Here is a 14,452-nt window from a genome sequence, read left to right as displayed (position 1 = left end):
ATTACAGTCACCGTACAGAGAAAGTAATTTTGCCTGTTTGTCAGTTTTAGTTATTTAAATGCTAGAGCCAATGAACATTTTGTGAAATAAAGACAAAACCACCACTGCTTTGAAGCTTCTATTTCTTTGCTAATGAAGATCTCTCAAACATTTTTGTCTTATCTTTTATATTTTTATTGACAGCACCAGCTACTTTTCTTTGTACAGCAGAGTAGTTTGTATACCATGAAAATGGCCAATCTGGTAATTCCATATTAAAATATTATTATAAAATTTTCCAGGTTGGTCGCTTTTGGTTTTATTGTAAACCACACTGACCGAAGTCGAGTGAAATCGAGCGATCTTATTCCAGACATGGGGTTGTCGAAGGATAAATTAAGACTTCTAGAATGCAGTCTCGAGTAACTACGAATTGACTATGACTGGACATGACTATAAATTGACGAACTGGAGTTAATAACTGAACTGGCAATAACTGTTTTCATGAAGTTAACACGCGATTCATTCTTTCAGGCTGGATCACTTGATGTTTTTCTTTATATTGAGAATATTTGTATTATTTCTTGCATTATTTTTGGCACATTATTAACCTAATGGGGTAAAACAAAAAAGTTTTATTAAATATGTAAACCGATAATTTGATTATTTTCTCACCTATGTCAGAACTGTTAATTAATTAAAAAACTTCTTTGTGTTCATTTATTGTCAAATGATAGATTTTGTCTACTTTAGAATAATACCTAACGGGCAGGTTCTTAAAGAAGTCGCCTTATCCATGGGTATATCGAATGTAGTAATAATCGTAAAGGGTATTGTGTGGCGAATAAGGCGTATAAAAGAGGACTCCATATTTAGGCGTTCCTATTTTCGTAGTTTTCACTTGTTAAAACTTAGGACCATTTCTACACACTACGTTACACTAACGCTTTTTTCTAGTCCTCAAAATCCTTAATAGATTCAAAATAAATATGTTCTCAAGCGGTTTCTCTTGTGCTAGGGAATTAACAATATTTAATAAAAAAGGTAACGAATTAACACTGTACACAAAGGCGTATTCGATCGTAACGAGAAGTAAAATTACAGGCATATGACGTATAACACTCTATTACTATATCACTGTTATTTGATAGTTTGCTTCAGTGCAACAAATTCAAAATAAATAACATTATGTTTTTCACATATTACTATTTTTAATCGTAGTGGTATTTTATAGATTGCAATATTTCTAATTAAAATGTTTGAATTAAAAAAACGTTGAAACGTTTTAGATATGTATTATTGCAGCCGTCGTAGCCAAAGAAAGTAATTTCGTCTGAATGCCAGTTGAAATTATTTAAATGCTAGAGGCGAACATTTTGTGCTATAAACGCAAAGCCACCAGAACTGCCTTGAAGCTTTAAGGAAGTGTATTATTAACTTGAAACGTTATAAAGGACTTTCATGAACTAATGAAGATCTCTTACAAATTGTGTCTAATTTTGTATATTCTTATTGACAGGACCAGCTTCTTTTCTTAGTACAACAGAGTTGCTACCTGTTTGCAGTGGTAGTTTTAAATTTTTATTATATTCGTCATATGGCCTATTTAAGTTTTCCTTAAAACGTAATTTTAATAGACGCTTATTCAATAAGTTATTTCTACAAATCTATTTACTTAAATTTCACTAACTGCAGTTTTAATTAGCAACTAGTCTGGTATAGTAAATATATTTTTTGTATTCATAGCAATTGCATTGTAATGATTGTAAATGTAAACTGTTAATAAGTTGATATAGTATTTGAATAAATAGGCATAATTTTTCAAAACAAAATACAGAAATAATGGAAAGGAATTGTTTTCATTGAAATAGTAAGTAGAAATTGAATTAAAATTTGCATATTACAGAAAAATAAAACGAAAATAATACTTATTTTGAAAGGGCGGTATTAGCAGTTCGCACAAGTCAATAACTATTTGTAAATTGTCTAACTAGGTTTTCTTAACTTCAATAATCCTAACTAGGTTCTTGTAAATCAGAAAACTATCCAATCATACTCTTCCAAAAGAAAAGAGAGAAATGCTGTAAACGGAAAGTGTAACAAATTGTCTTCAACAATATATTTTTAAGAAAGATGAATATGTATATGTATAACATGATAATGACCAATTTGCTGACTAAAATGGAGATATTGTATGGTCATATATCAAATGCTCACAGATAATACACTTAATTTCTATATTTACGAATATGTCTTATATCACATATGTTGAAATTATTGAAATTTTTTTAAATTGACCTTTATATTTACATGCCAGCAAAATATACGATTTAATATTACATATGATATATAAATATATATTTACATATGATTAATAAACAGTCGCTTGATGTTCTATTATCAGTTAGTTCTATTATCGGTTAGTTCTTGAAGTATATTATTCCTTTCAAAACTGCATAGCAGAGGTACCCCAAAAGTACTCCAGGTTAGTTGATTCTGTGTCTGTTGTAAAATATTGCGAACCGCAGTGACAGAAATTGATCTAATTCCAGACATGAAGTTGCCGATGGAGAATCAAAACTGCTAGAATACAGTATCAACCAACTACGAGCTGAAAATAACGAACTGACCTATTAAAGATAACATTTTTATGAAGATGATTCATTTGTTCAGGCTCAATTACTTGATATTGTTCCTTATATTGAGAGCATTTGGTATGTAATTATGAATGAAAATATAACTTTAATTATTGAGAAAAAATTAACATAATTGTTGTTAGAAACATTCAAAAAATAGTTTTTGTTGTTGTGTAGTGTTATATGATGATGTACAAGAAAAGAAAATTGGTTCAAATATAAATGTTAAAGTTGAAACGAACATTTACGATATGATAATATAATATATAAGTTATGGAATTTGTTGGGTTTACAAACAAAAACTTTGATTTTACTTTATTACTATTTTATTTAAGATGAAAGAAATGGCATCTTATTGGAACAATCAAAATGGCTCAATCCAACTCTAATGTAAACGAAACCCCTATATCTAGAAACCTCTCCCCTGAAGAAACGATCAAAGTGATGTATTTCTAGACGCTTAGTTATAGTCGTAGTAAAATTATTTGTCAGTATTGTTTGTATCTTTATCCGCCAGAACAAGCAGGGCAGTATCTGTCTCGCGATATAACATATGTTTAATTATTAAATTAAAAACATATTTTGATACAGAAATATAACATGACATAAGACTCTAATAACGATGCTGTACCAACTAAAAAATAATATAATTTGTGTTTGTTACAGATGGACAGTCTGGAGGAGCACGACAACAAGCTTCAAAGTATATCGGAGGTGGAACCAACTTCGAACAGTCCTAAATCTTCCGAAACGTTAAACCTACCTAACCAATACCATCCGATTGGCACTACTCCTGTAAGTCCCGTATCCAACAATAATATTTCGCCATCACTATCGCATTCCCCCATGTACAATAAGGTAAATGTGAAATTGTCGAATGCGCCGAGAATCGACATCTCAAGGGCGAGTAGTTCTTCGCATCACGATAGTCGAGATAGTTCTCCGGAGCGAGAACTCCTCGATAATATCGATGCACCGAAGTAAGTACATATGTCATACAAGTTAAACAATCATACAATTTGATCACTTTTTCATAATATATATAACCAATAAAATATTTTTTCAATTAATCACATCTTACATTAGATATGCTTAGTATAATTGTAATATATATATTAATTTATTACTACTGTTCTGTTGTACTTAATGCATTAATGCACAAGAAGCTCGAGTACGGGATTAATACATCAGTATATATAGTCTACCGAAAGAAGTTTTGTTTTTGTTTGTACACATATCATCTAAATTTGTGCAGCCAAAACATTGCAATATCGCCGTATCAGCTCTGAGTTATAGTCCAGTTTGGTTTTGACATACCACAAAATTCTAATATAAATAAAATAATATAACAAAAATACTGTTATCAAATATAATTTATTTTAACATTATAGTAAATCTAATGTATATTTTATCGAATGATTTAAAATTACAATTAAGTACACAGTTATAATAGCTTGTAGGTTAGGGTTGTGTTTGATTATATTTGCATTTAACTCTTTTCCATACCACCTATGAGTTAGAGTTCTAGGAGAGGTTTTATGTAGTAATACAAAGTAATATATTTTACTTTCATTAGAGATAATATATACCTTTTACGCTTAGTTCTTGTGTCATTTGGTTCAGGTTCGTTTAAAAATATTTTGATACTGTGTACACTGTGTTTCTCCTTAGTTTATTCTGTTACCACATTTCTTGAGAAAATTATATTTAATCACTGCATTCTCCTTAATATATTTGCCATATCTGCAAAACAGTTACTACTCTTTCTCTCCTGACATATTTTAACTACATGCTCATGTATACTCTGAACAATTATACACATATCTGAGTACATAAATATTTTAACATTCCACAATAACATTTCCTACAGTTATCATATATTAATTACATACTCACCTTTACTTGTTTCTCATCCCATTGTCTTAGAAATAAGCAGAATTGAATCATATTTTATCCAGAAAGTTTCATTCAAGTGAATAACTAGGCTGTTATTTTCCAATCCATCCAACATTTGTTCACAATTCCATCATTCGTCAATTGTGTCTGACCAAGTTCATAAAAACCTTTCTTAACCATTCCTGTTTCCAGCATAAAGTACAATATATTGGCAATTAATTATTAATAAATATTATGACTAATAAAACCTAATCAATAGTTATTCCAACGTTTACTTTTTTCCATCAGCTATTGTTGTTATAACACTATTTATATTATCATCTTGTCATAAGTGACCATTGGGTATATTGCTCACATTTTTAACTATTCATGTCTCACCTAAATACTTAAATTTAAATAATAAGCCTTCTTTCATTTTATTATATGCTGTTAAAAATCGTATTTTTTTAAAAGCAATATCCGAAAGTTGTCGGTTAGACATCTTCGATACTTTTCAGGCTTCTTTGAAATAATTGTATTAAATTATGTTTGTATTGAAAAACTACTCACTGTTTTGATACATTTCATATATTTAATCTCTGATAGAGATTGATCTGATCTCTGATCAAGCTGATCTTGATTCGTCACCCGCTTCATTTTTTTATTTTTGAGATATTTCTGTGACCGTGTCTATACCGATAATCAGTGCAGCTGCAACAGACTAACAAATATTTTCAACAAGAATCGCAGCAAGTTAATATTTAACAGTAAAAATGCTTACCTCTCTAAAAAATTTTACTGCCAAGAGGGGGCCTCCACTATCCCGTCCTTGTTCAAAGTGACTGATTAGAGACACAATCCTTTCTGTCTGGCTTCGGAATTTTCAATCAGAGTAATAATAAGCTGCGATTCTAAATTCAAAACAAACAAGGCATTAAAATAACGTTTGCCGGTTTATAACCTCTTATCACTATTGTTTTGAAGAAATTTGCATATGTTTGACAACCGGACCACTATGGCATGCTAGTTCGGTAACAGGTTCGAATTTATCAGAAAACATTGTGTTTCTTTGTAACTAAAATAAAATGAGAAGGAACATATTGTCTGATTCTAAGACGAATTTACAAATTTGTGGCAGCCAATACATTTAACATGTTGATGATGTATGTACAAGACTTCTTTGGATAAACTATATATCCCAAATTAAAATAAGACTAACCTACTTAAGCTAAAGGTAAGAATACACTTAAATACTAAATGAGTTCGTGTGGTTTGCTTCGTTTCAATCTTCTGATTTTCTGCGTGTTGTCCAGTAGCTGTATTGCTTCCACGTTGCTGTGATTTAGCAACATAATTTCATGTTTTAAGGCGAAATCTTAAATCATTTCATACATCCATTTGATGTTGATGTCATCGTGCAGCTCTTCATTGGTTACGTAGCGATAAGCATTAGTAGTTTATCGTATATTCCTTTCAATAAAATAGCCAGTGCACGTCATCAACACCGTCGAACGTATTGCCAAATTCAGTTCACCTCGTTTAAACTCATAGTATATTTCTTTCTCAGTTTACTAATAAGCATTACTCTACTTAAAAAGAGACATAATGTAGTCTAATGCGTCTGAACATTTAATCAAATCGGTCTATAAAATTCGATTTGTGTAGGTACTTAACACACAAACATAACCTACAAACTCTTTTGGTTGTTTAATTAACTGTAGTTTTAGTCCTTCAGTAAATATGCATTAGATGTGCTTGACGTTATGTTAAAATAAATTATATTTTATAACGTTATTTATGTTCATTATTTTATTTACATTAGTATTTTGTTAGAGCCAAAATAAATGAAAACTTAAATTTGGGGGAAACGTTGCGTTTATGCATTAGTTATTTTATTGGAGGGACGATAGAACTTTGTTTTGGCTGTGTTGTACTTGTAATAAAAGAAATAATGTGTTTCAATAATTTTTTATTACAGATTTATTGATAAAAGTTAGCACGAGTTATATTCGGTAATTTTGAACTCAATATTATTTCATCTATCATTATAAAAGTGTGTATCAGGCAGGTTATACTGCATTGAATTCAACAAGTGATAATCAACAGGCGTCTAGTTTGATGAGTAGGCTGATCGCGCAGGAACCAGGTTACATATTTCACCTCAAGGGATGCCTATATGGTACTTGTAAATGCTGACGTTTCTATTAACAGCTTTTTAACAGTTCGATTATTTATGGTAGACCTTGACAGTGTTGCGTTCGTTTACTGTTAATAGTTGAAATACTTTATGTTGATTACACTAAATACGTACTGTATTACTAAATAAATACTTCTTTCAGCCTTGCCACTTGGTTTTACAATGCGAAATTTACTGGAGGATTCGAGAAGAGATACGACGGAATAAATTCTGGATGATTTCTAGAATAAAATATTTTTACAAATTGACAGTGAAATTTCTGATATTTGAGCGTTCGTCGGATGGTTATAACGTTGAATGTTATTTGGGTTGCAATGCCTATGATTCTTTGGGGCTAAAAATTAATTATTTTATTTATTTAAGATCTCATTGTGTAATTCGTATAGTCACACACATTTGTTCCCATTTTCTATTTGTATATCAATATTACGTTGATAGAATGTTTTATTTTTCTGAAACTACCCATATTGTTACTAACATTCGAATAAGGAGAAAAATTAAATAAATTGAAGCGGTTATTTGAAGGTAGTGCTATTAACAAGTTGTGTTGGTAGCGCTAATTTTACGATATTATGTTTTATATCAACCATAACACATAATGAGTAATAAGTAGTTCTGTGATGCGTTTTTCCCTATTATTAGTACGAACTTAGGAACAATAGTGGCATACATTTCTTGCAGCATAAACAAATATTCAATAAATAATATACCTTTTACCACAAAATTATTTTGCAGCGTTTAATTTACAAAATCTATCGATATATGTAGATATACTGCAGTAAAATATTCAGAAAAATTATTTTGTTTGTGTTGTGTAGTGAACATATCAAGCAATAAAAAGTTATCCTAAAACCAAGTTTGAGAATTATGTTGTAAAAGCGGAATATAATTAGAAAAAGTTATGGAATAACACGAGTAAGACGCTAAAACTTTGATATATTTTTATTTTAATACATCTGTTTATATAAACAAAAAATATGTATACAGTTCTTATATTGCTGGTTTTATAGGCCTGAGTTATTGTGTTTTTTTACTTGCTTTTCAGCATTATACAGGGAAAAAATATTGTTATATTGTATAGTTTATCATTCCAAGTTTTTATTTGCTAATTTTTCTCATTGGTTAAACTGATAATGATTGATTTTATGGGATTTTGAATCGAGTAATATTTAGTTTGGTTAGCAATAATACTGGTTTAATGTATAACCAATAAACTAATACTGAAATTTCTTTTTTAAACTTCGCTATAAATAAAAATTTAAATACCCTTAATACAATGTGTCCTTCGTTTTCAGTAGAATGACGAGAGGCTGAGAATAGCTGAAGAACGTCAAAACGAGAATAATCTCTTTGAATTCCGGTGTGTAAGATGACATTGTAGCAAGTGTTATGGCAAACTTTGTTCAGTTCTATGACTGAAGTACCATCCTCGTCGCAGTGCTTTGAAATTTTAAAACATTAAAAGGAAAAAGAACCAAATCAAACAAAATATCTATTAAGTTAAAAATGAAAGGTCACCGCTATAAATGATGCCATTCAGTGATGGTATGGATGAGTTTAATGCCATGGTAATTTTTCTCTCCTTTATTATAGACTTGTCATTCTCGTAAACTTTTTAAGATCCGTTATTTTTTATTTATATAGCACAAAATAACTATATTAGAACATTACATGAAAAAATACAAAAATTAGTGCAAATAAAAATATAATAAATGTAATTCTATAGCTTGCAAAAGCAAGTAACAAAAAATAACTAATCCTAAAAAGCCTACGAGTATGGCAAGTCTATAATAAAAAAGACCACTGGATCAAATGATTAAGTGAATATAGTCATATGCTAACAAATCCTTGAGATCATTTGAGATTAATGGATGGTAATATACATATAACTTACGAGTTAGTAATTGATATTATTTATAATAACATACTTACGGGGTTCGCTCTCTGGATTTTCTCCCCTTTTCCCTTGCTTCCATATTATCTTTACCTGTCTTCGTTCACTGTAAGTGTCCCCACTAACTAAGTTATCTTCTACAAATGAACTCTTCCTCTGATTTAACATTGAAGTATTTTCTCATTTCCTTATTTATTATTTATCATTTTGTTGATATTTGTTATGTACCTGATACTTCCAACGAGTTTGATTTCTACTGCTTGTATCTTACTTTATACCTTCTTGGCAATATTTACGTCTCCCAACTGAGTATTAAGGTTGGTCTGTAAATTGTTTTGTACTTCTATAGACTTTGTACTTTTGCTATTTCAATATACTTGCATTTTAGTTTTGCTTGATGTTTTCCTTTTGATAATAAATTTGTTATTTATAGCAAGTACAATTCATGTTTTTTCCAATTCTGGCCTTTCATTTCGCTCATGCATATATATATATATATATATATATATATATATATATATATATATATATATATATATATATATATATATATATATATATATATATATATATATATATATATATATATATACATATATATATATATATATATATATATATATATATATATATATATATACATATATATATATATAATATATAATAATAATATATATAATAATATATATATACATATATATATATATATGTATACTTGATCACTGATAAATTATATAAACATATATATCGTGAGGCATATCTCTGGTTTTGTTTGAATATTGATAATTTACTCTAGGGTTCTTGATTGCTTTGCTCGCTTATTATTCACTGTTGTTTTAGTGTTACTGTTATATTTCTAGTCTGTCGGTATGAGATGTTTTAAGGACCTAGAGTCCAGTATTTCTCAAACCCATGTTCTAAGCTTGAGCCAAGCTCTCTAGGAGACTGGGGCCCCATAATTGTCACTCCCGTATCATCGATGCACAAGCTAGGAAGACCCCCTGGGGTAGTTATTTTATCTGATATACACAAGATTATTATACAGCTGATAAAATGTTTACACGAGAATATGTGCGAAGACTAAATGCTCTAACTTTATACGAAATGCAAATTCCGGAGTCCGTAATCAAGTCCAAGTTGTTTTTTCTATTAAAGCTGATGAAAGATCAAGTGAAAAAGTTGGATATTGCTAAGATGGTCAAATCAGTTGGCTAAATAAAGTCAAATAAATAAATCAGAAATAGAAAGAAAAAATGTAATGAATTATCATTCATATTGGTTAATCAAATCGACAGAGTGTATATAATAACATTTTGAAATGCTATTAATGTTTGAGACACTAGAATATCGTATCGTAATAAATAGCGAAACAGACTTTCTAAAATCTTCGAAGGACTATATATCAATATGCTTAAAATACTATAAAAAAGAAACATTATTCCAAAGTACACATCTAGTTCCCATTGTGAAGTAACTAAGTTGCATTATGGCAATAGATTAAGCTGCAAAAGAAATTGCATAAGCTCTTTCTGTCTTTTCTGTCCCCACTTTCAGCTACTGAAATACTGCGTCACCGGTAGATAGTGTATTGTCAGATTGAATAATATACTGGACTATATCCATTACATTCAGGTGTTCCACAGGGTAGAGCCCTTGATTAATTTTTAGTTCTTTCTATATACAGCTAATTTAGCGATTTCAAGAATTAGGTTTTATTATCCCACTAGGATGTAATATCAGTAATAAGAAACATTTCAGTTAATCTAAATATAATCCAATTGTAACTGATAGTATGGGATACTAAAGCGAATAAGACAAGCTTTATGCAGTTTCGTTGTTGTTGTTGTATAAGTGGAAAAATGGATAAATCATTTGATCATGATAAAAAAATGATTAGAGTAGATGCAACTATCTAATACTATCCGACCTGAATAAGTATTACCTCTGTGTGTAGAGTAAGAGAGTATATATTTTAAAATAATATTTATACATAAGTTTGAGCAGTAACTGAAGTGACCCTCTAGGAGATATTCGATAGTTATAACAAACAATACTTATTTATTATTTAAAATTATAAGAGAATAAAAAAAATCTGTTTTCTATATCTAGAACTGTTGAGTTTAGATCTAGACCCTAATATCATCCCATGATTGGTTCTGTAAAATGTTGAACAACCACAAGCGCTGTTATCATATTTGAGACTTGCAAGGGAGGTCCATTTCTCTTGTTTTATTTCAAGTAATGCGATTAAAGTAATGCGTAATTGATTATAACCACCTAATAATATAATAATAAATTATCAAACTATTTAATATTCTTTCATTTATTGATTGGCTGTACTTATGATTATTGCTATTGTTAATTTTTTAATTTTTATATAACAATATTAAATTTAGATATATTGTTTCGGAAACTAACGATAGTTTTACTATTTAAACTGCATCAATAAAATCATATTTATAAATTTAGGCTAATCTATTTTATTTCTGTTACAGTTCCAAACTGGGAATGGGATTTAAAGAAGATGGTGCGATCGATCTGAAGTCCTCCACCGAAGAACTCGACTTCCACGAACCATACGAATACAGGAAAACTCGGGACCGAACTTGCTCATCGCCAATCCTCGACGATACCTACGTAGATCATCGGAAAGATTCGCAGTGTTCGGACGTAGTGCTCCTCTCTATATCCGGGAGGACTTCTCGCCTGTCTAGTATTGGTAGTCAGGGCTCAGCCAAAAGTCGTCTCTCCAACGCTAGCCATTTATCAATAGTGTCAGCTCAATCAGCGTATTCACGTTGTTCCTCTCCACACAAAACCCTATTGGAAACCTCCTTCTGCGGATCAAGGAACGATTGCAGAGGAGACTCGGATAATCCAACGACCAAAGGAGAATCAGAGGAGTTTGAGAAAATGTTGCTGTCATCTCGAAATTCGAACAGTTCCGATGTGGTGCTTTTAGATACGTTTAATTTGACTTCCCCAAAGCAGACGACTGCACCGGAGGAGATACCACCTCCTCGGAAAGTTTCCGTTACTAAAGAAAAGGAACCAGAAAAAGTTAAGGTTAAGGAAAGCAAGGATGTTAAAGAAGAATCCCAAACGAAATTACCTCGGAAAATTATTTCAAAAAGTGGCGTTGAATATATTTATATACCACTAAAAGGACCCTTACCTGTAGATGATTCCGTAGAACAACCCGTAGCCAAACCGAGTACAAGACATACTAGCAATACTTTAAAAGTATCCGAGAAGGTATCTCATGCCAAACAAAAGAACGTAAAAAGAGACGTGACACCAAAACAAGTGAACGTGTCTATTAAAACTAACGAAGAACCGAGGAACCGCCAACCCGAAGAACCTAAGTATATACGAATCAAGTTAAAGCCGGATCATTGTTATGATGATGACGGAGAAGACCAGAACAAAAATAAGGACAAATCCTCACCGATTTGTCAGAATAATCAATCATTTAGACCTCTGGATAATATTATGAAACCAAATACTTTAAATCTGCCGTTTCCAAATGATGGTATCGCTCGTCAACCTGATGACCAGCTCACGTGTGTTGTGGTTAGAAAACAAGCGAGGAGTCTGACGAACACGCCTAGCGTCAGTCCTAAGTTCGGAAGGAGGAAAGTCACCACGACCAAGGATACCTTGTCGCCGTCACCGTCGGTATCCAGGCGGAATTCGTTCGCGTGTCTGTTTAAATCGAAGGATTTAGTAGCCAGTCCCGAGTCACCAAACATGGCAAAGCATAAACGGAAGAATACACTGTCCGGCATATTGAAAACGCCAACTTCACGACCGAAAAGTCGATCGAAAAGCAAGGATAGGGAAAAAGCACCTTCTTCCACCGAGAGTATCGACAGCAAAGGTAGGCATAAGTCGGTGTTGTCTATATTTCGGGCCAAAGATAAACCGGTAGTTGAAAATACCGCCCAGGGAGGATCTTCCAAAAAAACGTTGGCTAAGAAACGGGGCGCCGCTGTTAACAACATACACATTCCTTCTAGTAAAGAAAGGGACCAGGAGGTACCTTTGAATAGTGACAGTATTAGAATACCTCTTCATTCGCCAACTTATTATGATGAAATGGCCGCAAAGGATAAATGGAATACAGCGTGTGATACAGATCGGACAAAACAGACGCCCAGGGAGCAACAGGTACCACCCACTGTTGTTGCAATGACTGAGAAGAAAAAAGACACGCCTAAAAAACCACCGGAAGTTATCCCGAATAACATTCCCGAACCATTTGTTGAAGTGAAAACTACGATAATCATTGAAGATCCTCCAAAGTGTAAGGTTGTGGAGGAACAGACGAAAAAAGTTCCGCCTCAACCTGTTGTGATCGAGAAGCAAATTTCGGTGCCTAGTTCCGAAAGTGTTACGTCAACGATCAGTACTATTACTACCACGGTACTCAGTCAAATGGGTAACGGAACTAGAAATGTACAAGTTGAGGCATCGGACGAGGTTGTGATAAAGATGCTGGCAGTGCGCCGGAATATTAGCGGTGAGGACGAGTTAAACTCTTCGGAATCTGAACGGGACTCGGTAGAAGATTATGTGAAGTGCCCGAAAAACTTATCGATACATGTGGAGACCGAGTCTCTGGAAATCGAACGGGAGGCAATCGTCCTACAACAAGACTCATTCGAGGATGAGTTACCCTACGTCCCCACGACTTTGCCTTTGGAGAGATCGGCAGCAGTCCCGATTATTCCCGTTAAACAACGCTCCGTTTCCAACATAAAAACCTTCTCCATCGATCGACCTCGTTCAACCACTCCGATACAGTCGAGTGCTCTGGAGAATTACTGTGATGATTTCGTCGGAAAGACGAAAATCGAATCGAAGGTGATCGATCCCAACGCGGAGAAGATCAAGATCACGTTGCCGGAAAAGAAAAAAGACAGCGCCGGCGATGGACTGACGACGGAAGAAACGCCTCCGCCACTGCCTCCGAAAGGCGTCCAAAAAACTTGGGTTAACTTCGAAGAACTGCCAGAGCGACGAAAACCACCGAAGCGTATTCAAACGATCCCATCCAGGGGCCATATCGACGTTCCTGAGTTCATGGTCAAGGACAATGTGGTGTACACCTATGTAAATCCCGAGGAATGTAAGTGCGAGTGTCACGAATTAAAGGAATTAAAGGATAAAGAACGAAAATCAGGTAGCGACGCGGCTGTTAAAGAGGAAGTTAGTTGCGAAGAAGGAACTAGCGAGAATTGTAAAGGGAAACCCAGCAAGGAATTAAAACAACATAGGTAAATTTTGTATTAGAAATTCTATATTTTTACCGATTATTTGTTTGGTACATTGTATACATTAAATTTGAATTCGATATAGTGTACGTTTACTGACGTCATACCCTTAATACTCACTAAAATGTTATTCTGACGAAAATCCAACGTACAATTGTAACTTTACATGTTTAAAATTACTATTCGTTTACTGTGATATAATGTTAATATTGTTTTACAGTTTTTAGTGGTTTTACATGGGGTGAGATATTTACATTTTTATTTAATATATTTTTTAATGACCACAGTTAACATTATTTAATAAAAATCGAACCAAAAATAGTTTAATCAAATGTTTTAACGTTAACAATTAACAGTAATCAAGTAATATATTTTGATCTAATAATTACAAGAGTTCTCATTAAAATATTTCTAACTGCAGTTAAATTTAATGTATTTGTGGATATTTTTAATAATGTGCGTTCTAAAATCTGTGAAAATATTATTCGTACCTATAATCTACCTCTTCTCATCTTATTATTTCACACAGTAGTTAAATTTTGTCTCAATTTTACGCCTTTTTAAGCTAAATTATTTTATGTTTGAGGGTTTTTTT

The 14,452-nt window shown here is 32.2% G+C and overlaps 1 protein-coding gene and 1 long non-coding RNA gene across 2 annotated transcripts in view; one reads left to right on the top strand and one right to left on the bottom strand.

Moving 5' to 3' along the window:
- Positions 1-13,950, top strand: part of LOC143190858 (uncharacterized) — a 31,151-nt gene extending 17,201 nt beyond the window's left edge. The window contains exons 2-3 of the mRNA XM_076395428.1: positions 3,282-3,595; positions 11,077-13,950. Coding sequence (XP_076251543.1) covers positions 3,282-3,595; positions 11,077-13,864 — 3,102 coding nt within the window. The 3' untranslated portion in view covers positions 13,865-13,950. The remainder of the gene's footprint in view (positions 1-3,281; positions 3,596-11,076) is intronic.
- On the bottom strand, positions 3,974-5,211 carry LOC143190482 (uncharacterized). Its single transcript, XR_013004255.1, has 3 exons — positions 4,512-5,211; positions 4,166-4,358; positions 3,974-4,108 (listed from the first exon to the last, which is right to left on the bottom strand). It is a non-coding gene; the product is annotated as an uncharacterized LOC143190482 (long non-coding RNA).
- Positions 13,951-14,452: the final 502 nt, after the last annotated feature.

Source organism: Rhynchophorus ferrugineus, unplaced genomic scaffold (assembly GCF_030347505.1).
Source record: "Rhynchophorus ferrugineus isolate W39M unplaced genomic scaffold, kcgeb_rfMv2 rfM2, whole genome shotgun sequence".
NCBI lineage: Eukaryota > Metazoa > Arthropoda > Insecta > Coleoptera > Curculionidae > Rhynchophorus > Rhynchophorus ferrugineus.
The sequence above is the reverse complement of the archived record's forward strand: the minus strand, read 5'-3'. Positions and strand labels throughout refer to the sequence as shown.